The sequence below is a fragment of the Gopherus evgoodei genome, chromosome 14 (assembly GCF_007399415.2).
Source record: "Gopherus evgoodei ecotype Sinaloan lineage chromosome 14, rGopEvg1_v1.p, whole genome shotgun sequence".
NCBI classification, from domain to species: Eukaryota; Metazoa; Chordata; order Testudines; family Testudinidae; genus Gopherus; species Gopherus evgoodei.
The window spans coordinates 31008341-31031563 of NC_044335.1; the positions used below are offsets into that span (position 1 = coordinate 31008341).

The window sequence follows — 23223 nt, forward strand, 5'->3', positions numbered from 1 at the left end:
AGGGTGGGGGAGAGCTCCTCACACAGTCCCATGAAAGTGGCTTTTCTCATCCAAAAGTTCTGCAGCCACTGCTCGTCATCCCAGACTTCCATGATGATGTGATCCCACCACTCAGTGCTTGTTTCCCGAGCCCAAAAAAAGTGGCGTTCCACGGTGCTGAGCATTTCCGTGAATGCCAGAAGCAATTTCATGTCGTACACATCAGGCATCTTGATATCATCGTCAGACTCCTCATCGCTTTGCATCTGAAGGAATAGCTCAACTGCCAAACGTGATGTGCTGGCGAGACTCGTCAGCGTATTCCTCAGCAGTTCGGACTCCATTTCCCACAGAAATCGCGCTGCACAGAAACCGTTGAGAGAGTCAAGATGGCGCCAAATGTGGACGGAAAAACAGGGATTGCTGGGATGTGAAGTGATGCATCACAGGGCGTTGCGGCAGGAAGCAGAATGACCTGCACCCTCCGCCCCCTTCCCACAACGCCAGAATGGGAAGAGGTACCCTGTGGGATAGCTGCCCATAATGCACCATCCCCAACACCGCTGCAAATGTTGCAAATGTGGCCACACTGCAGCGCTGGTAGCTGTCAGTGTGGCCACACTGCAGCGCTGGTAGCTGTCACTGTGGCCACACTGCAGCGCTTTCCCTACACAGCTGTACGAAGACAGTTGTAACTCCCAGCGCTGCACAGCTGCAATTGTAGCCAAACTCTTGGTTTTCACACGATTGAATCTTGCTCAATTTGACATTTTGGAAGGGCACAAGCTATCACCAGCCAACCTTAACTACAGTAATGTAGGGGTTTTTTTTAAACAATTGTTATAAATAAGGTGATGATGTGGCTAATCGCCAGGGTGGAGATGAAAGCAGATCTAAATTCTAAGTCTTTTTCACTAAGACTTGTTTCTGATAACAAAAGAAAACATGAGTCACAAAGAAGAAGCATAAGGACAGTGTGCCCTAGCAAGAAAGGACTTCCTATAAAACTACATAATATAGCATTCATTTCTCCTAGACACTGAACTGGAGACTGAGGCCTGGGCTACACATAGCTTTTGTACAGGTGTAACTATTTGGTTTAAGAATGATTTTTTTACAGAACTACTTATACCAATACAAGCCATACTGTGGAGGAAGTTATACTGGTATAAGTTGGCTTATATTGGTACAGCCTATTCCCCTTCCTAGATGGGATAAAGGTCTTGTCTACACAGTAAAGTTTAACCAGGTTTTTGTCATATATTTTTACACACAAAACCTGTGAGAAAAACAGTGCTAAATTTGCAAGTCAGGCACTCAAGTTAGGAAATGCCAGAATTAGGGTGCTAATGCAACCAAATTCACCTGTCTTGAACTCCAGTACCATTATAATTACATGATCACATACTACTTTTTCCACAGGACTCCTACCTCATTCCATGCAAAGAATGCAGAGTGTTCACTGGTAAGGCAGTTACATGCTCCCTGGAGAACTGGATTCTATCCCTGCCTCTGCCACAGAGTTCCTATGTGATGCTAATCAAGACCACTTTTATGGGTTGGTCACTCTGTGCATTCATTTTCTGAAGGCATTCCTCATTTCCTGGGTTTCCATGGCTTCAGGCTTTATTTACTGCACGCTCTTCAAATCTTACTCTGAAGACAGAATTATTAATTTCCTCATGGACTTTTCTCTCGTGCTTATCACTACAGTATCTGAGTCCTGCACAAATATTACAGGCGAGTCTCATCTTATGCACATTTAACATGTGCAAATTCAGCTTTGCGCGATCAGCAAAAACAAAAAAGAGAGAAATAATTTAAATACTGTACCAGTAGTCCGGGCGATTCCGCCCGCCATTGTACTCAATGTAATTTTGACTATATGTAATTTTTGCTTTACAGCTTGACAGCAGAACGTAACCCCAGCATAAGATGAGACTTGCCTGTAATTGATTTTCACAACACTTCTGAGGTGAAGAGTTAGTATTATCCCTCATTTTATAGATGAGGCAGAGAGATTAAGGTCAAAACTGTCCACTAATTTTGGGTGCCCAATTTGAGATACCTAAGACCTAATTTTTCAGAGAAGTAGGAATTAGTGTGTTCAACACCTAAGTCCCAGTGACTGCAGTTTCAGGTCTGAGTGCTCAGCACTTCTGCAAATCAGACACAAGGGTCTCAAATCAGGCACCAGATGCGGATCACACAGTGAGCACCTGTGAACAGTCTGGTATAAGTCACTTGCCCAGCACCACACAGGAACTCTGTGGCAGAGGCAGAGAGAGAATCCCATTCTTTAGGGAAGCATTAAATTAACTAACTATGAGACCATCTCATTGCTGTAATCCTCAGCCTCATTCATTACACACTTTCCAACTTCAGTAAGAAATGAGGCAGGAGTCTTACAGACAACAGCCTCCTTTACTGTACAAACCTGATTCATCCCCAGAACATATCCTGCTTGTTCACTGAATAAGCAGGGATCTTATGGAAAAAAAATAATATGTGATCATGTAACTAAAGATTCTCAGTCTGTAAAGTGCTTTGAGATCCTGAAATTACAAAGGTGTTATATTAACGCAAACAAAGTACCATCAGTGTATATCAAGGTGTGTGGGTGCACAAATAACTTTAAAGTCAGTTCTGTATTTAATCTAGTGTTAAATTCTAATGTGTTTAATTAATGCTGTCCATTAGCCACCCCATTTAAACATGCCTCCTAAAGTTTGCACCTTCTCCACTGATCCATGCACATGGAATACACCAGCATCCACAACTCTTGATAATACACATAAAACTACAAACTAATAATCCACATTATGTTCCAGTTATCTCCTTGTGCATCTTTAACCTGTTCTTCTTGCAAATGTTTTTCATATCTCTTTTATAATAGTTGTGATAGTTATACGTTCTGCCACAGGGCACAATATTACCCCCAAATAACCCAACAGGAGCAGAACAAAGCCAGCTGCACATAAAATGACACCCTCAATCAGTTTTTAGCTCTGTTTAACAACTGGCTTATGTATCTCTTTTCAAATAATTGCAACCCCTATTTTTGATCAAGAAGTATTTTATAAAGTGTACACACTTTTACACCTCACTCCAAGCACATCAAGGTGTTTCGTTTCTGTCAGCCTTGACATGAATACCTGAAATTACACAATAGCAAATAAGAGGTGAGCTAACCAAGACAAGATACTGAAATATCACACCACAGGAATCGAAGGAAACATTTTCAATGAATCACCTGATGACTTTTCTTCCCCAAGATATAGTATTAAACCTTCATTAGTTTCAGTGAAGATCAGCACCAACAGATCCTTTACACCACCACCACCACCATAATTTTTGTTTAAGACATAGACAAAACTTAGGACAGTTAAACAAAGCCAATGATGGAGAAATAAAGATCCCAGAGTTATTAAATGACCAAAATTTCTCAGACAGGAAACATTCTCAAAAATTAACTTAGTTCATGTTACTATATCAGTAAAACTTGTTCTTACCCAACTCCTAGGTCTTTAAGTTCAGATTTAGTGAGGTAAGGCAGCACTGACCCGGTGATTTGATTTTCTGAAGAGTTAAAGGAACAACTGTTACTTCTAGGCTTTCACATAAGTATTTAAGTTTCTGGAATATTTTACAATGGAAGTATTTACACATTGCTGTCCAACATTTACTTTAAGTTAGCTAAATAATCCACTTTATAACAGGATCCTCCTAAAATATCCAGATCTCATTTATGAACCTCATGTAGGATGAGATTTCAGATCCTGACATCTGAAACTCAAGTGCCTCCACTTCAATTTTACTAAAGCTCTAAGTTCTTGAGGAAAAAAAAATCATATTCATACGCTGTTAAGCGACAATGATAGCGTCCAGCCTTGGTCAAATCAAAACTTCAGATAAGGTCAAAACCGTAAGATTTGTAAAGTATTTTCTAATAGTTATTACATTTTCTAGAACTTCCCCATTTATAATGCCGCACATAATATCCTTTTCACTCATTTGTAACTTTATTTTAAAAATTCACTTAGCAAAACATTTGGCCCTCAATGTTAGACAAAGCCTAAATTCATATACAAAGAATCAGCAACGAGGACTATTTTGACCAACACGAACAATGGAAGTCATAGGAGCTTCAGTTAAACAGAAAAATCAAAAGACCTAGAGTCTGTATTGCTGAATTACTAAGTATTACACATTTCCATAATATTTACATTATGGTAGTGTCCAGAGGCTATTTGTGATCAGGGCCTTGTTGGCCCTGAACACACAGAGGTAGATTCCAGTCCCCAAAATCTTACAGTCTAAGTGGACAAGCAACATACAAAGACAGACAAAGAATTTTTTTTTACATACATTTGGTTTTGCTTTGCATAAATATGTAATTAACTATCAACTTTCCTCAATTGCCCCTCAGACTAACCATCGTATATTGGTTGTTTATTGCAATATACTTCTTGTGGCAAAAGCAGATCCTGAGAAGGGAGGAGAAAAGAAGAGAATGAATAGTAAGTAGCTCTATAGACTAGCCTAGCCTAGACTAGCATTCCAAGTAAAAGAGGTGTTGTCAAAGTAAGCACAGCAATGCTTATGGAAGAACAGACAAGTAGATGGTCCAGACTGGGAAAACTGGTAGAGTGGAGTTCAATACAATGAGAGGATTAATTATTACAAGATTAGATAAACTCTTCAACACTATGTTTAAGGATGACCCATATAAAACCCTAAACCAGAACAGTAAGAATAAAGCTATGAAGGGCCTTGAAAGTTAGGACAAGAAACTTAACTTTAACATAATGGAAGAGTACTGTGTTTGCATGTTGATGTAGCTGTGTTGGTTCCAGGCTGTTAGGGAGACAAGGTGTGCGAGATAATACATCATCATATCCACTCATTATACTCCAGACCCGAACATAGCCATTATATGAATTTCATACCCTCATATCTCAAGGTCTGTACTTTGACCTGTCAAAAAAAGAGCAAGTTAAAAATCACTTAGAAAAGTTAGATGCCTGCAAGTCACCAGGGCCTGATGAAATGCATCCTAGAATACTCAAGGAGTTAATAGAGGAGGTATCTGAGCCTCTAGCTATTATCTTTGGAAAGTCATGGGAGACGGGAGAGATTCCAGAAGACTGGAAAAGGGCAAATATAGTGCCCATCTATAAAAAGGGAAATAAAAACAACCCAGGAAACTACAGACCAGTCAGTTTTACTTCTGTGCCAGGGAAGATAATGGAGCAAGTAATTAAAGAAATCATCTGGAAACACTTAGAAGGTAGTAAGGTGATAGGGAATAGCCAGCATGGATTTGTAAAGAACAAATCGTGTCAAACCAATCTGATAGCTTTCTTTGATAGAATAATGAGCCTTGTGGATAAGGGAGAAGCGGTGGATGTGATATACCTAGACTTTAGTAAGGCATTTGATACAGTCTCGCATGATATCCTTATCGATAAACTAGGCAAACACAATTTAGATGGGGCTACTATAAGGTGGGTGTATAACTGGCTGGATAACCGTACTCAGAGAGTAGTTATTAATGGCTCCCAATCCTGCTGGAAAGGTATAACAAGTGGGGTTCCGCAGGGCTCTGTTTTGGGACCGGCACTGTTCAATATCTTCATCAACGACTTAGATGCTGGCATAGAAAGTATGCTTATTAAGTTTGCAGACGATACCAAACTGGGAGGGATTGCAACTGCTTTGGAGGACAGGGTCAAAATTCAAAATGATCTGGACAAATTGGAGAAATAGTCTGAGGTAAACCGGATGAAGTTCAATAAAGACAAATGCAAAGTGCTCCACTTAGGAAGGAACAATCAGTTTCACACATACAGAATCGGAAGAGATGTCTAGGAAGGAGTATGGCAGAAAGATCTAGGCGTCATAGTGGACCACAAGCTAAATATGAGTCAACAGTGTGATACTGTTGCAAAAAATGCAAATGTGATTCCGGGATGCATTAACAGGTGTGTTGTAAACAAGACACGAGAAGTCATTCTTCCGCTCTACTCTGCGCTGGTTAGGCCTCAACTAGAGTATTGTGTCCAGTTCTGGGCACCGCACTTCAAGAAAGATGTGGAGAAATTGGAGAGGGTCCAGAGAAGAGCAACAAGAATGATTAAAGGTCTTGAGAACATGACCTATGAAGGAAGGCTGAAAGAATTGGGTTTGTTTAGTTTAGAAAAGAGAAGATTGAGAGGGGACATGATAGCAGTTTTCAGGTACCTAAAAGGGTGTCATCAGGAGGAGGGAGAAAACTTGTTCACCTTAGCCTCTAATGATAGAACAAGAAGCAATGGGCTTAAACTACAGCAAGGGAGATTTAGGTTGGACATTAGGAAAAAGTTCTTAACTGTCAGGGTAGTTAAACACTGGAATAAATTGCCTAGGGAGGTTGTGGAATCTCCATCTCTGGAGATATTTAAGAGTAGGTTAGATAAATGTCTATCAGGGATGGTCTAGACAGTATTTGGTCCTGCCATGAGGGCAGGGGACTGGACTCGATGACCTCTCGAGGTCCCTTCCAGTTCTAGGGTCTATGAAACCTTTTACCCCCAAGCGGATATATTGCAGATTATGTATTCCTTACGCCATCCGATCTTAAACCAAACTTCGCACCTCTTGATAATCTATATGTTAGTTCCTGATACCCAGAAACTTCTATGCTTAAACTCTGTACCGTTCACTTTTTTAAAAAAAACCATCTTAATACAAAATTTTAAATCTGTTTTTTATTGGACCAAATTCTGTTATGGTAAGAGACAAGCTTTTGGTAAGGTATTCAAAGAGGTTGATGTGATCAGAGCAACAAGCAGTGAAGGTGAAATCAGCATAAACATCATAGGTTAGGCCTAGTCTGCACACTGAGTTTGTGCCAGTATGACATCAGTTAGACTGGTGTGATTTTTTACTGATTAATACTGGTATAACCCTTAGGGCTTGTCTACACTACCAAGTTTTGTTGACTAAACTTATGTCAACACCCAAGAGTCAACAAAACAAAAGTCACCAAAGGATGTTCACATTTGCTCCCTCTCTGGGGACACCATCATCGACAAGATAAGCAATGCACCATGCGTATGTATCCCACAGTGCAGCGTTGTGGGAAGGAAGAGCTGATCCCTGTGCATCTTGGGATTCTCTCTGAGTTCTCCCTCAGCTGCCAAGTGCAGCATCATGAGTAGCTCTGTGAGCTCTCTGCGCTAAGGAATGGAAAAGCAGCTCAGCAGTCTGCCCCCCTCCCCGTGCAGTAGCAGTCTGCCTGCTGCTGTGTTCCTAGTGCAGGGCAGGACAGGAGCATTCCAATGATTTGCTTTTTCTTTGTTCCCCAAAGGGAGCAGCACAGAGATACTTCCTGGAGCTTTGAAAGGAGAGGGGTGCATGCCTGCAAGGCAGTAGAGATCAAAACACTGAGCAATCAGGGCAGGCACTGTGGGATACTGGCACGAAACAATCAGCGGTGTCTACACTGGCTCTTTGTCAACAATGAAGGGAGGGGAAAAGTCTCCCGAGGGGGTGGAAGTTTTCTGTTGCCAAAACTGGGTGTTTTTTGCAACAAAAGTCCCATTGTAGTGTGTATGCTCTTGCTGTTTTGTCACGACTATACTGGGATAAAATACTTTACCATTCATATATCTGTACCAGGATGGGGGGTGGGGGGGAGGTGGTACAACTTTAAACTATAATCGTGATGTTAAAGTGGTACAACTTCCTAGTGTAGACATTGCCTCATGCCAGGAATTTAGATCAACTCAGCTATATCACTTAGGAGAGAGAAAAATCCACATCCAAGTGATGAAGTTAAAGTGATTTAAATCAGTAGTTCTCAAACTATTGTAGTGGTGACCCCTTTACATAGCAAGACGCTGAGTGTGACCCCCCACCCTCATTGCCCCCGCCCCCGCCCCCACTCCACCCCTTCCATGAGGCCCCGACCTGGCCCCGCATCTTCCCATCCCTTCCCCAAAGTCCCCACCCCAATGCTGCCCCTTCCCTGTCACCAGGCGGTGCAGGGTGTGGCAGGGGGCTCAGGGCAGGGAGTTGGTGAGCGGGGTGCAAGGGGGGTGAGGGGTGCAGCAGGGGGTCAGAGTGCAGCAGGTGGCTCAGGGCAGGGAGTGATGGAGGAGTGTGGGGTGCGACAGGGAGCTCAGGACAGGGAGTTGGGGTGCAGGAGGGGTGCGGGATGCAGCAGGATGCTCAGGGCAGGGAGTAGGATGCAGGAGGGGTGCAAGGTGTGAACTCCGACCCAGGGCCACTTACCCAGAGTAGCTCCAGGGTGGCAGCGGCATGCATCGGGGCCAGGCACCACTCCACTCCAGGGAGCACCAAACCACAGCCCCTGGGGGAGTGGGGGTGGACACAGGGCTCCGCTGCTGCTCCTCCAGGTACCTCTCATAAAGTTCCCTTTGGCCACAGTTCCCTGTTCCCAGCCAACGGGAGCTGCAGGGGGCAGTACCTTGAAGCGAGGCAACGCAGGAGCCTTCTGCCTCCTCCCCTCCGGCCCGAAGGGACATGCTGCCAGCCACTTAAGGAAGAAGCGCGGGGTTCGCGGCACCACGGGGGGGGCAATCCCGTAGGCCAGATTTGGCCCGTGGGCTGTAGTCTGCCCACCCCTGGCCTGGAGGTAGGCAGAGGGGCACAGGGAGCTTGGCGGTCTTCACAGAAGAGCCCCGCAGACAGCGTGTTTGAGACCCCTGCACACTGAAGCACTAAAGTGGCACAGCTTCACCTGTGTAGCGTTTTAAGTGTAAAAAATCAAAGTTCATTCTTTAAATTTATATTAGGCTTAACATCCCCACAAAAAAACTGGAGGAGTTCACATTTCTCAAGGCTATTGCCTCAGGCTGCCTACAGACTCAGAAGGAAAACAATTCTTTATTTGCATTTAGAAGATTTTACTAAGGCCTGATTCACACTACAGAGTTAGGCCAACATAAGGAAGTTTATACTGACCTAACGCTGTAAGCATCTACACTAAAATGTATCTCCCACCAATGTAACTCACCCACTATGCTGCCTTAATAACTTCATCTCTGCAAGAGGCAGAGGGACATTGCTGGCATATGATGACATACATTGGCCAAACCAGACAGTCTTTACGCAAAAGAATAAATGGACACAAATCTGATATCAGGATTCAAAACATTCAAAAAACAGTAGGAGAACACTTCAATCTCTCTCGTCACTCAATAACCGACCTTAAAGTGGCAATTCTTCAACCAAAAAAACTTCAAGAACAGACTAACATGAAGTTGCAGAACTGAATTAATTTGCAAACTAGATACCATCAGATTAAGCCTGAATAAAGAATGAGAGTGGTTGGGTCATTACAAAATCTAATTTCCTCAATACTAATTTCTCCCTATTGTTACTCACACCTTCCTGTCAACTGTCTGTAATGGGCCACTCTCTTATCACTTCAAAAAAGTTATTTCTCCTCCTTTGATATCCTGCTGTTAATTGATTTATCTTGTTAGACTGATTTAATACTTGGTAAAGCAACCCACATCCTTTCATGTATTTATACCTGCTCCTGTATCTTTTACTTCATAGAACTGATGAAGCGGGATCTAACCGATGAAAGCTTATGCCCAAATAAATTTGTTAATCTCTAAGGTGCCCCAAGGACTCCTTGGGGTTTTTTTGAGTCACTCAGTGTCACTATAACACTGCACTGCTGAGATCCACAGTTGCTGCCTTTCAGAACCCTCCCCACAATGCCCTACACTGTCCATTAAATTGGTGCAAGCACTCCTGGTGAGGGCACGCACTGGCAACAGAAGCAGCACAGTGTGGGCATGCAAAAGTCATTTCATTACTGTGGTGGCTGGACATCGACAAAACTTAGGAGGACTAATTTTGTACTATAGCCTTGACCTAGACAACTTGTAAATGTCAGTTCAAATCACACAGAAACTAATGGAGCCCAGTATAGCTCCATCAGCGTGCCCAATCCTGGCTAACACCAAGCCCTATATAATAGCAATATGCAAAGTAAGCCTGGCGCTTGCTAAGATCTTGTACGGGTTGTTTTCGGGGGGGGGGGGGGGTTTCCCCTCTGGCTCCAGCACAGTAAGAGGTAACAAGTCAGACAGGGCCGGACACAGGCTTGCAGCCGAGCGCCGAGCCAGACGTTGCCGGTGGGGGGGGGACGGAGCGCGGCCAGCCTGTCTGGTTTCTAATCTAAGGGCTCAGGCGGAGACACCACCCCACGGCGAGCTCCGCCCAGCGCCTCACTCTGCCCAGCTGGGCGGGCGGCTCCCCGAGCCCGCCCGGCTCCCCGCGCCCACTGCCCGCAACACCAGCCGAGCCTGGGCCGGGCAGAGCTCGCGGAGGGCCCCCCCCCGACCTCCCGCAGGGTCCCGCCGCCCCGGGCAGTACCTCGGAAGCAGCGCAGCAGGCCGGGCTCGCTAAAGCCATTGCGGCAGAGGAAGTCGCAGACCTGCTCGATGCCCCAGTGCCGCGGGTGGGGCCCTTCCGGGCCCATGGCCCACCAGGCGCAGACCCGCTTCTCGGGGGTGCAGAACCCATCAGGAGGGCTGGCGGACCGACCACGCCTGGCAACGCCTCCGGCCACTGCAGCCCCGCTCCGGCTCATCGCCGCAGCCGCCGGCTCCAGCCCGAGAACCCCCCGCGCAGGCGCACTCGCCCGCGCTCACCAGGGCCAACAGGCGCGCCCAGCCTATTGTCGCGACCTCCGTCTGTCTCCGCCCGGGGGAGGGGCGAGGCGGCCAGTACGGCACCGTTCGGAACTGGGGGGCGTCATGGCGCGCGGTGCGCGACTCCGCCTCGTTCCTCGTCTCAGCGATCGACACCTCCACGTCACGGGCAATCCCCACGTCAACGACAGCCCCGCTCATTCACACCCCCTTCACCTCTCAGTCACCGACACCCCCTGCTCACTCACACCCCCTGGGCACCCTGCCACACACGCCTCAGTCATTGACACGCCCATCCTGACACTCCCTGGCCACGCTGCCACACACTCCTCTGTCACCGACACCCCCCTCCTAACACCCCCTCGCCACCCTGCCACACACGCCTCAGTCATTGACACGCCCATCCTGACACTCCCTGGCCACCCTGCCACATACTCCTCAGTCACCGACACCCCCTGCTCACTCACACCCCCTTCACCTCTCAGTCACCGACACCCCCTCGCCACCCTGCCACACACCCCTCAGTCACCGACACCCCCCTCCTGAAACTCCCTGGCCACCCTGCCTCACACCCCTCAGTCATTGACACGCCCATCCTGACACTCCCTGGCCACGCTGCCACACACTCCTCAGTCACCGACACCCCCTGCTCACTCACACCCCCTGGGCACCCTGCCACACACGCCTCAGTCATTGACACGCCCATCCTGACACTCCCTGGCCACGCTGCCACACACTCCTCGGTCACCGACAACCCCCTCCTGACACCCCCTCGCCACCCTGCCACACACTCCTCAGTCACCGACAGCCCCTGCTCATTCACACCCCCTTCACCTCTCAGTCACCGACACCCCCTGCTCATTCACACCCCCTTCACCTCTCAGTCACTGACACCCCCTCCTGACACTCCCTGGGCACCCTGCCACATACTCCTCTGTCACCGACACCCCCTTCCTGACCCTCCCTGGCCACCCTGCCACACACGCCTCAGTCATTGACACGCCCATCCTGACACTCCCTGGCCACGCTGCCACACACTCCTCTGTCACCGACACCCCCCTCCTGACACCCCTTCGCCACCCTGCCACACACTCCTCAGTCACCGACAGCCCCTGCTCACTCACACCCCCTTCACCTCTCAGTCACCGACACCCCCTGCTCACTCACACCCCCTTCACCTCTCAGTCACCGACACCCCCTGCTCACTCACACCCCCTGGGCACCCTGCCACACACGCCTCAGTCATTGACACACCCATCCTGACACTCCCTGGCCACGCTGCCACACACTCCTCTGTCACCGACACCCCCCTCCTAACACCCCCTCGCCACCCTGCCACACACTCCTCAGTCACCAACACCCCCTGCTCACTCACACCCCCTTCACCTCTCAGTCACCGACATCCCCTCGCCACCCTGCCACACACTCCTCAGTCACCAACACCCCCCTCCTGACACCCCCTCGCCACCCTGCCACACACTCCTCAGTCACCAACACCCCCCTTCTGACACTCCCTGGCCACCCTGCCACAAACGCCTCAGTCATTGACACGCCCATCCTGACACTCCCTGGCCACGCTGCCACACACTCCTCTGTCACCGACACCCCCCTCATGACACTCCCTGGCCACCCTGCCACACACGCCTCAGTCATTGACACGCCCATCTTGACACTCCCTGGCCACGCTGCCACACACTCCTCTGTCACCGACACCCCCCTCCTGACACCCCCTCGCCACCCTGCCACACACTCCTCTGTCACCGACACCCCCCTCCTGACACTCCCTGGCCACGCTGCCACACACTCCTCTGTCACCGACACCCCCCTCCTGACACCCCCTCGCCACCCTGCCACACACTCCTCTGTCACCGACACCCCCCTCCTGACACTCCCTGGCCATGCTGCCACACACTCCTCTGTCACCGACACCCCCCTCCTGACACCCCCTCGCCACCCTGCCACACACTCCTCAGTCACCGACACCCCCTGCTCACTCACACCCCCTTCACCTCTCAGTCACTGACACCCCCTCCTGACACTCCCTGGGCACCCTGCCACACACGCCTCAGTCACCGACACCCCCTCCTGACACCCCCTCGCCACCCTGCCACATACTCCTCAGTCACTGACAGCTCCTGGTCACTGACACCCCCTTCACCTCTCAGTCACTGACACCCCCTCCTGACACTCCCTGGCCACCCTGCCTCACACCCCTCAGTCACCGACACCCCCCTCCTGACACCCCCTGGGCACCCTGCCACACACTCCTCAGTCACCAACACCCCCCTCCTGACACTCCCTGGCCACCCTGCCTCACACCCCTCAGTCACCGACACCCCCCTCCTCACACCCCCTGGGCACCCTGCCACACACTCCTCTGTTACCGACACCCCCCTCCTGACACTCCCTGGCCACCCTGCCACACACGCCTCAGTCATTGACACGCCCATCCTGACACTCCCTGGCCACGCTGCCACACACTCCTCAGTCACCGACAGCCCCTGGTCACTGACACCCCCTGGTCACTCACATCCCCTTCACTTCTCGGTCACCAACACCCCCTGCTCACTCACACCCCCTTCATCACTCAGTCACTAACATCCCCCTCCTGACACTCCCTGGCTACTCTGCCTCACACTCATCAGTCACCGACACCCCCCTCCTGACACTCCCTGGCCACCCTGCCACACACTCCTCAGTCACCGATAGTCCATGGTCACCAACATCCCCCCCCCCCAACACCTCTTAGTCACCAACACCTCCTAGTCAACCACCCCGACCCCTCCAGGTTCCTCAGTGACCAACACTGAGACCCCCACTGGTCACCCACACCTTTCAGTCACTGACACACACACACACACAGCCCTCCTCAGTCACCATCACCCAACAGTCACCAATAGCTCTTAGTCACTGACGCCCCTTGACACCCACAGTCTCTCTCGGTCACTGACACCCTCCACACCTCTCAGTCACTGACATGCTCCAGTCGTGACATCCCCCACACCCCTCAGTCACTGACACTGCTTGGTCACTGTCAGCCCCCTTGTCACCCATTCCACACCCCTCAGTCACCAATACCCTGATCACTGACCCTCCCCACACCTCTCAGTCACTAACACCCTCCGTTCATCAATATCCCCCAAGGCTGCCAGTCACTGACCTCTAGGTCATCGTCAGTGACAGGGATGTGTGACACCCATGGTCACTGATACCTCTGACACCCCCCGTCACTGATATCTACCCAGTCACTGACACCCCAGGACACCCCTCAATAACTAGCATCCCCCAGTCAGCAATCGCCCCCAAAACATCACATAGTCACTAATATTCCCATCAACACACTCAGCCCCAGCCCCACAAAATGCAAGGCACCATACCAACACTGACACCCTGATGCTCCCACAAGGGTTGCCATTATTGTATTTCAAAAATATGGCACAAATATCACATGTTCCTAGTCTTGTATTAAGGTTCTGAGGGAAAGTCCTTTTTCCTCCCCTGTCCTTCCTAGGGGTCTTCTCTGTCCGGCTTTGAGTGCTGCAGGGAAACCAGGGCCTCAGGCTCTGGGCCAGGCAGCCGCTGCGACAACTGTTCAGGTGCTATGCAGGTACTGGGATCAGAGTCAGAGGCTGCAGTTGCTGGTCTCTACCTGCTGCAGCGCTGTGGGCCACCAGGGGTTGAGGCTGTTAGAAGGGGTGTGCCCTGGAGGAAGGCAGCAGCTGGAGGAGGCATCACTGCAACTAGCAGGGGCACTATTTCAGATTTCAGTGGGTGGGGCAACTTTCAGCAGGGCAGCAGGGCCATATTTGAGCAGCATTGTGACCCCATGTGCCAGGTCAAGTTGCCAAAGTGCCAGAACACTGCTCCCTTTTGGATTTCAGATGCTAGAGAGATGTTCCAGATCGCTCGAGCAGCAGCACCCTCATCCCTGGTTGAAATATAGGATAAAAAACATCCTACACGGATTTAGTACAGGACAGGCAATTTTTTATTTATGTAAAGAATGCCCTTTATAATATGGACTGTTGGCAACCCTAGCCTCCTACCGACACTAACATGTCCACAGTGACACCTTTAGACACTGACACACCCATAGATATTGAGACTCCTGACATCCTCACAGACACTGTCACTGCAAAACCAACAGCCCTAATGCATGCCTTCAGGGACTTCAAGCCCCCTGCAGACGTTGATGCCTCCAGGGACACTGACACCCCCAAGGACACTGAAACACACAGAGATATCAATGCCCCTGTCACTTGGAGCCCACAGAGACACCAATGAATCTCACGGACACCCCCACAATATCCATAACTCTCAATTTGCCAAGGCCCAAATGTGAGAGGCATATGACAAAAGAACCTAAATGAGCATGGCCCAGGAACTTATTGATGCCAAATGGCAGAGGGCACAGGGGATTCACAGAGTTTTAGAGGAATCACCTGCATCAGATATATGTATAATAGTTCACCAAAGGGTGTCAGGTGAGATCTCTATCAAGAGCCAGTAGCCCACTGATCATCATAATCATTTCTGAGGCTGGGTCTATACTAAATGTTAGGTTGTTCCAGCTGAGTGATACAGTTAAGCCAACCTAACCCCTGGTGTAAGCAGTGCTAAGTGGACTGAAGAATTCTTCCACTGATCTACCTACTGCCTGTCAGGGAGGTGGATTAACTACAATGATGGGAGAACCCTTCCTATTGCTGTAGCAAGTGTCTACACTATAGTGTGGGATGGGAAACCTATGGCCCGTGGGTTGGATCAGGCCCCTGGGTCATTTTCACCTTGCCCACACACATTCAACTCACCTGCCTGGGGGGCTGCAGTAGCTCAGGGCTTCCCACCTATGGGGCTGGAGCCACAAGCGCCAGCTTGCCCCATCGTGGGGGGTAGCCCTGAGTCTTGCACCCTTCTGAGCAGGTGAGTTGAACGTGTATGGCCCACCATTGGGTTTTTTTTCATGGGTCAGTGGCCCCAACACAAAAAAGGTTCCCCACCCCACTGTAGTGGCTTAAGCCTAAATGACATAATAGACATAGCCTAAATGTAAGTATGGAAAATATTTAAGGAGTTATGGCTCTTCAGGGGGGTAGCCATGTTAGTCTGTATCTACAAAAACAACAACGAGTCCTGTGGCACCTTAAAGACTAACAGATTTATTTGGGCATAACCTTTCATGGGTAAAAATCCCACTTCTTCAGATGCATGGAGTGAAAGTTACAGATGCAGGCACCTGTATATAATGACACATGAAGAGAAGGGAGTTACCTCACAAATGGAGAACCAGTGTTGACAAGGCCAATTCGATCAGGGTGAATGTAACCTCTTCATCTATTATTGGGACTCGACTACATCCACCCTGATCAAATTGGCCCTCTCAACACTGGTTCTCCACTTGTAAGGTAACTCCCTTCTCTTCATGTGTCATTATATAATGCCTGCATCTGTAACTTTCACTCCATGCATCTGAATGTAAGCAGAGTCAGGATGAGCTCTACCCTGACATCTGGTGGTGAATTATGGCGAGTGTGGAAAAGAATTTCAGGGGCTGATCTTGTTTGCATAGGCACACCCACCCTGCCTAGCATAGCCCATGGAGCCTAAAATGGTCACTTTGACAGCTGTGGGATCCCCAATTTCTCTGTTATTGGGGTAGGAGGAATAAAGTCTTCTTACCCTGATTATGTGAATGAGGGACTGTGAACTGGTTTTATGACAGAGGGTCTCACCATCAACTAAGTAGCACTCACTAGACAAGGGACATGGGTTCCAAAACCCAGTGAATTGAGAGAGGTTGGTGATTAGTATGTGTACTGGTCCTTTTTGAAGACCTGGACTACCAATTGTATTCTCTCTTCTCTTCACTGTTGAATAGCAGAATAAATTTTGATTTATTAGAAATCTAGCTAGAAGCTGCTGAGCTGAATTTGTATTGGGCTAATAGTACATCAGCAGTGGGGCTCCCCTATTACAAGTTGAAATCACTAAAAGAATTAAACTTAGTAAGTTGAGTGCTGTGTTAACTAGTGGGGGAGCCTGAAAATATATTGCTAAGCAGCTGGCAGAGAAGAGCAGTTTGTGGGATGGTTGGAGCAGCCTACAGAGCTGAGCAGTTTGCAGGATGGTTGGACTGGCCCATGGAACAGAGAGCAAGCAAGCAAGTGGAGCGGTTTGCAAGGACTGCTGGAGAGACTCACAGGTTGGCTGGTAGAGCAGAGCTGTTTGTGGTGAAGGCATCAGCAGAACTCCACGGAGAGGCGGGGCAGTCGGCCTCGGACCATGTAAGGTGCCCATTAACACCCTGTGTGCTCCCCCCATTTCTACCCAGGCTGGGGGGGGGTTAAAACACTGCAGATAAATTTTTGAACTCTGGGGTGGCACTGACTGGGGACAGAGACTTTTGTGTTGTTGGACTTTGGGGTGATTGGACTTAAGACCTTAAGGGGAAAAGGACACTGCCAAAACTTACTTGGTGGGTCTTTTGCTCATGGTTTGTGTTATGAATCCTGTTTGTGGTGTTTCCCCAATATGATGCCACAATGTTTCCCTCCTTTATTAAAAGGCTTTTGCTACACTCAGACTCTGTGCTTGCGAGAGGGGAAGTATTGCCTCCTAGAGGCACCCGGGGGTGGTGGTGATGGTATGTAGTTACATGAAGAAATGAGGTTTTTTACCCACAAAAGTTTATGCCCAAATAAATCTGTTTGTTAGTCTTTAAAGGTGCCACCGGACTCCATGTTGTTTTTACAGAAAATTATGTTCTCAAAACCTTGGCATTAAGGCAGATAACCAAAAGGTAACTTATCTTAAACAGGTTTCTTTCAAGCAGGACATAGCAGACCTTATCCCCCTATTTGGTCATTGTGTGTTGTAGCCTTGCATTGTGAGACATATTTGCATACAGAGCCAGCTGCTGACTGACAAACTGCAAAAATCAGCTGAGAGAAAGGCTACAGGAAAAAACAAACAAACAAACAAACAAAACCCACAATCAACGGTGGGTGTCCTGCTTATGAAAAAGAACACAGGACTGTCCTGATATTTGGATACCAAGTGACACTCTGCATCTTTCAGTTAGGAGGCAAGCTGACAACGTGTGTCTCATGAAGGGAGGATGACAGCCAAGTCTGGCTATAAGACGCTAGAAGGTATTCAGCTGAGCATTGCTTCATAAGACAAAAAAGTATCTAATTAAATAAATCCAGGTTCTAGAATGTGTGTTATGATCTATTTTACACATAACCCTCTTTCCAATACTTCTACTTACTGTCACTCAAATCTCTATATTTTGTTAAATAAACTTTTACTTGTTATCACTATAAACGTATCTAATTGCTCCATGTTAAACAGAGTGGTGATCTGAGGTATAATTGGTAAGCTGTGGCATACTGCTCCTTTGGGAATAACAGATTTGTCAATTCTGTGAATGTCCAGTAGAACAGGAACTGGACACTCCACAGGCTGTTTGGAGTATTTGGAGACTGGCGTGTGCCTATTGCTTACCTGCGGAGGGACAGCAGAGTCTGAGTATGCTGAGAGGGGAGTGCTTGTGTTGCCTGTAGCTGATATAGTCAGGGAGCTGACCTCTGGCAGGCAAAGCCAACTCTTCCTCATGCTAAGGACTGATGGTAGTGAGGTGCTTCTCCACCCTGGGTACCCTCAGGAAGTGTCACAACAAGAGGCACACAAACATTGTTATTTCAGAAAATTTTAAATGCTGCAGGATTCCTTCTTTTAGTGCAAGGCTATATCTACACTGGAGCTGGAGGTGTAATTTCCAACTGAAAGACAGAGGTGCACTAGCTCTGATTCAGCATGCTAAAAATAGATGTGTAGCCAAGGCAGTACAAGTGGCTGGAGGAGCTACATGCCCAAAGTATGTATTGACATCTCAGATGGGATCAAAGATGCTAGGTACAAGCCCAGCAGGGTACCTGTGAGGGAGACAGGATTGTTGTAATAATTCTGGCCTAATGATTCTTTGAGGCTTGCAATATGAAATTACTTAAAGATGACAGAATAGCGTACCTAATCCCCCTACTTCAGGGTGTGGCTGTAATGCTTGCCAGTTGTGGTACATGGTGCCTGATGGAAGAACTATATTGCACACATTTGGAACAATACACACTTGCTTTACTCGCTCGGCCAGAATGTAGAAGATGCAAATACCCTAGGCACAATGGGTAAAATCTTGCCTGCTCATGTCAGTGGGAGTTTTGCCACTGACTTCACTGGGGCTAGGATTTCATCCAATTCATGGTTGCGTAATCCATCGGTTTGATGATGTTTTCATGCTCTCTCTTTTTGTGGATTCTGGAGTGACTCTGAAGTCCAAGCGTGACATGCATGCTCGTGAGCAGATCGAGCAGACAAAGTCATTGGTGAGTGTCTTGGTAGCTATAGCAGTGGTATAATGCTTTTCTCTTGCAGCCTCTTCCCTTACAAAGGGAGAGTAGTGCAATCCTAAAAAGGGCTGCTCTGTCACCTGGGGTGTTGCCAAGCTTCCCTCCTGCCTTTGGGTCAGGGATTGGCAATCAATGTTCCAGGCTGCCTGCATGCAGACTTATGGCTATGACTGCTAGTAATCATCTTCAGCTGTCGCTTTGCCGCTCCCCCATTGCCACAGGACTTTTGAAAAGAGATGGGTGGGAATGAGGTGGGCGTGAGTGATTAAAATGGGAGAGTCGTTGCACAGGAACATTCCCATTCTCTCAGCTTCTTAAGGTTGGCCCAGTGGCACAAAGGCTGTTGCAGCTGGAGGCTTCTTTAGCTGCATTGTATAGTCATGACTTTATGTAGTGCCCCGTCATGCCTTTCACCTTAAACAATATGCCGCTGAACTGCTTTTCAAGCCGTTGGACCAATATAGGGTCTCTTCCGCCTTGGCTACCAGAACAGTCTTCGTATACTTGGGAGGGAAATCCCTAAATCACCGTCAGTTTCCACACTTCTGGTTACCCTCATCCAATTACTTTAATAGTTACAACCATATGTTTAATGTGACACTTCCCAACCCAGCCCCAAGGAGAAGGGGCAGTCCCGTACAGAGGTATGAAGGCAGAGCTCCTCAGGTCTAGTGCCAGGGATACTCCTTCCAGGGCTCTTGTCTTCCAGAGGCAATCCTGTAGGATCCTGCAGATCCCATAACCAGAGTTCATTTCTTTTGTCCATCATCAGTGGTCTCATTCAGGTCTCTCCACATGGTCCCCCCTGTTTGCAAGTCACGTCCAGGTATCAGCATGTCACAGCGACAGCTGGCTCCCCTGCCAGCAATAGGCTGGTCCTTCACTAGCTCTCAGCCTTTCCATTCCAGCTCCCAACCTGCCTGCATTTTCTCCACAGCCAACTCCCAGATTGCTTCTCCAGCCTTCTCCTCCTCTTCCTTCCATGCAGCCTCCAGCTTGAGCTTAGTCCCCACTGACGTCAGGATGTTGCTTCCCTTTCCTATCCTTTGGAGCCCCCTCTCCCCAGTGTGGAAGGAAGGTACCCAGTATCATGATTATCCATTAAAATATGTTTTGTTAGGAGCAGCACAGAAGGGAGAGACAGACTGGTTTTAGACAAGCAAAATAAACTAATGAAATAACTCAAGGGCTGTTCTGAGGTCAGAAATAGCAAGCAAGCAAGCAAGCAAGCAAGCAAGCAAGAGCTAGAGATGTCCAAAATTAAGAGTCCCAGAAAGTACATTTAACTGGTGGAAAAAATAATGAAGATATGGGTTCTACAGTCCATCGTATCTTTTGCTACTAGTTAAAAGGAAGTTTTTGGGGGACAAGGAGACACTCCCTCCAGAAAGGTTGAAGGGAGATACTCAAACACATCCCAGCCTCAATATAGCTGCTAAGAACAAGACATTAGACCACCATGAGCCGACCGGGTATGATCCCAGACTGCCCAAGATGTATGATTTAAGGTTCCTAATGCCCTCGTCTTCCTTTGTGTGTTTCTTTCCTTCCTACAATAGAAACTCATAATTACGAACACCTTGAGAATATGGAGGTTGCTCATAACTCTGAAATGTTTGTAACTGAACAAAACATGATAGTTCTTTCAAAAGTTTACAGCATGGACTTAATACAGCTTTGAAACTTTACTATGCGCAAAAAATGCTGCTTTCCCTTTATTTTTTTCAGTTTACATTTAACATAGTACTGCACTGTATTTGTCTTTTTGTATGTGTCGCTGCTGCTGCCTGATTGTGTACTTCTGGTTCCAAAAGAGGTGTGATTGACTGGTCAGTTAATAACTCTGAGGTTCTACTGTATTTGTTTCTATCAAAACAACTCTGAGATTGATTGCACTTTATGGCTCCAACATTACAGGATGAGATAGCCTATGCAGCCCTCCCTAGAGTGAGAGAGAACTTGGGTCAAAAGGAGGAGCAGTTCAGACCTAGATCAAAGAGATGATGTCTGATGCCAAGGACCACACCAGGGCTCAGAGATGCACCTGTGACTGACTTTCCTTGATCAATTTCAATACATGTCAGTGACAGAAAGCCATATTTTCTCCACTTTTTCCTGTCTTGTCGTCGTCTTCCCTCTTGTATCAGTTTGTTTGTTAAAAGAACAGGAATAACTAATCCTGAGTTAAGATCCAGCAGCAGAATTTGACATTCCATTCTTACAAAGAAGGACTGTTTGATAAAGCAAGGGATTCTATGAAGGTCTTTAGTGAACCACAAATAAGCTCATTCCAAATGAATGATATTCACTCATCAACCTTGCATGCTCTATGCTTTATTTTGGGCAATAACTTTCAAACATATGCGGGAACTTTGCAGCCTGTAGCCATGGTGACGATACAAAAGTAATCTCTGTGCTTACAATTCCCAAACCATGTTTAATATTTTAACATTGTAACATTTCCTAAACACCTTTGATTTCTTGGATCTATAATTTCTCTCCAGTTAATACAACTGGGTTCTAAAAAGGTCTATGGCCTAAGAACATACCAACAGAAATGGAGAGGTGGGTCAAGCAGGGACCTCACCAATGCTTGGATCTTGCTCAAGCCCTGTGACACTACACCTCATATTCTTCATAGAGATATTGTAGTGATATGAATATGGCAAAATTGAGTTGTATTTTATGCAAGATGAGCCATGTGAGGTATCACTGGAAAAGTTACGATTTACTGACTATGATTATCCTATTTCTATGCATGTATCATTTCTGTATCTGAAGTTAGGAATATTGACTATGTAACAATTACAAATGAGTTTGCACCTAGGGAACACCCCTAGACAAAATGCAGTCTGTCTGGTTGGTTAGTCAATGGGCCATTAGGGAAAACAATAGGACTTGGAAGTTGCTAATTTCCCACCTTCCTGAGGAGCTTCCTGGGATGCTGTTTTGATACTGCAGGGTCATGGAGTCCAGTACTAGGGGACATGATCACATCTTGGACTGCTAGTATTCTTCCACTAGTAAGGGGTGGGGGTCAAACTAGAAAACAAAGGATTCCTGTCATATGTAATTCCTATTTAAGGCTGGAAAGTAAGTTAATCAGAGTCAGTTCTTCATTGAATCCCTGCTCAAGATGACTGCTAAAAACACCTAAAACTGATCTAGGGAAGAAAGGACTGTACCTAGACTAGAAGTGTCTGACCTGGGAAAGGAATATCTGTGGTTCTAAGCTGCAAGCAAGAGCAGTTTGTCTACAGGAAACTGCAATCTGATTAAAACAACATTAAGGGTGAGAAATTACTACTTGTAGCCAGTTTCTTTAGTGTATTAAGATTAGTTAGCGTAGTCATAGGCGCTGACTTCCCCTCTGCCCAGTGGGAGCTCGACTCTCCCTGCCCCTGGCCCCACCCCTGCACCACCTCTTCCTGCCCCTGCACTGCCCTCACCTCACCCCACCCTCATTCCACCCCTTTCCCAAAGTCCCTGCCCCACCCTGCCTTTTCTTACTCCAGCCCCACCCCCATCCTGCCCCCATTTCACCTCCTTCCCCCAAGACCCTGCCCCTTCTCCGCCTCCTCCCGAGCGCGCCACACCCCTGCTCCTCTCTCTCCCTCCCAGAAAGTCCTAAGCACTGCCAAACAGCTGTTAGACAGCAGGAGGGTGAGAAGCACTGGGAGAGAGGGGGAGGAGTGGGGACCCGGTGCGCTCAGGGCAGGTGGGTGGGGGAAAGCTTGTCTGCCGGTAGGTGCAGAGCATCTGCTAATTTATCCCCATGGGTGCTCCAGGCCTGTCTACGTCGATGGCTATGTGCGTGTTTGCTGTATTTGCTCAGTAATCTACTTTGATCTGTTTGCTATCCCTTATAACCTATCCTTTGTAGTTAATAAACGTGTTATTGGTTTTCTGTAAACCAATTTGTGCAATTCATAACTGGGGACAAAAAGCTGTGCATATCTTCCTCCACATTGAGGAAGGGAGTGAATTTCATGAGCTTATGCTTTACAGTTTTCTGTACAGCGCAAGGTAATTCAATTTTGGGTTTACACTCCAGAAGGCGTGTGCACTTAAGTGCTGGGCAGCTCTCAAGCTGAGTCTTCCCATGCAGAGCTGATCTCTGTGTCTGTGTCTTTCTGCAGCTGGGTGTAGCCCTACCTGCA

The 23223-nt window shown here is 47.8% G+C and overlaps 1 protein-coding gene across 1 annotated transcript in view; it reads right to left on the reverse strand.

Annotated features, from left to right (window-relative positions):
* The window catches only part of SAMHD1 (SAM and HD domain containing deoxynucleoside triphosphate triphosphohydrolase 1), a 93784-nt gene extending 83143 nt beyond the window's left edge, over positions 1 to 10641 (reverse strand). The window contains exons 1-2 of the mRNA XM_030532967.1: positions 10378 to 10641; positions 3492 to 3558 (exon numbers count right to left, since the gene is read on the reverse strand). Coding sequence (XP_030388827.1) covers positions 3492 to 3558; positions 10378 to 10594 — 284 coding nt within the window. The 5' untranslated portion in view covers positions 10595 to 10641. The remainder of the gene's footprint in view (positions 1 to 3491; positions 3559 to 10377) is intronic.
* Positions 10642 to 23223: the final 12582 nt, after the last annotated feature.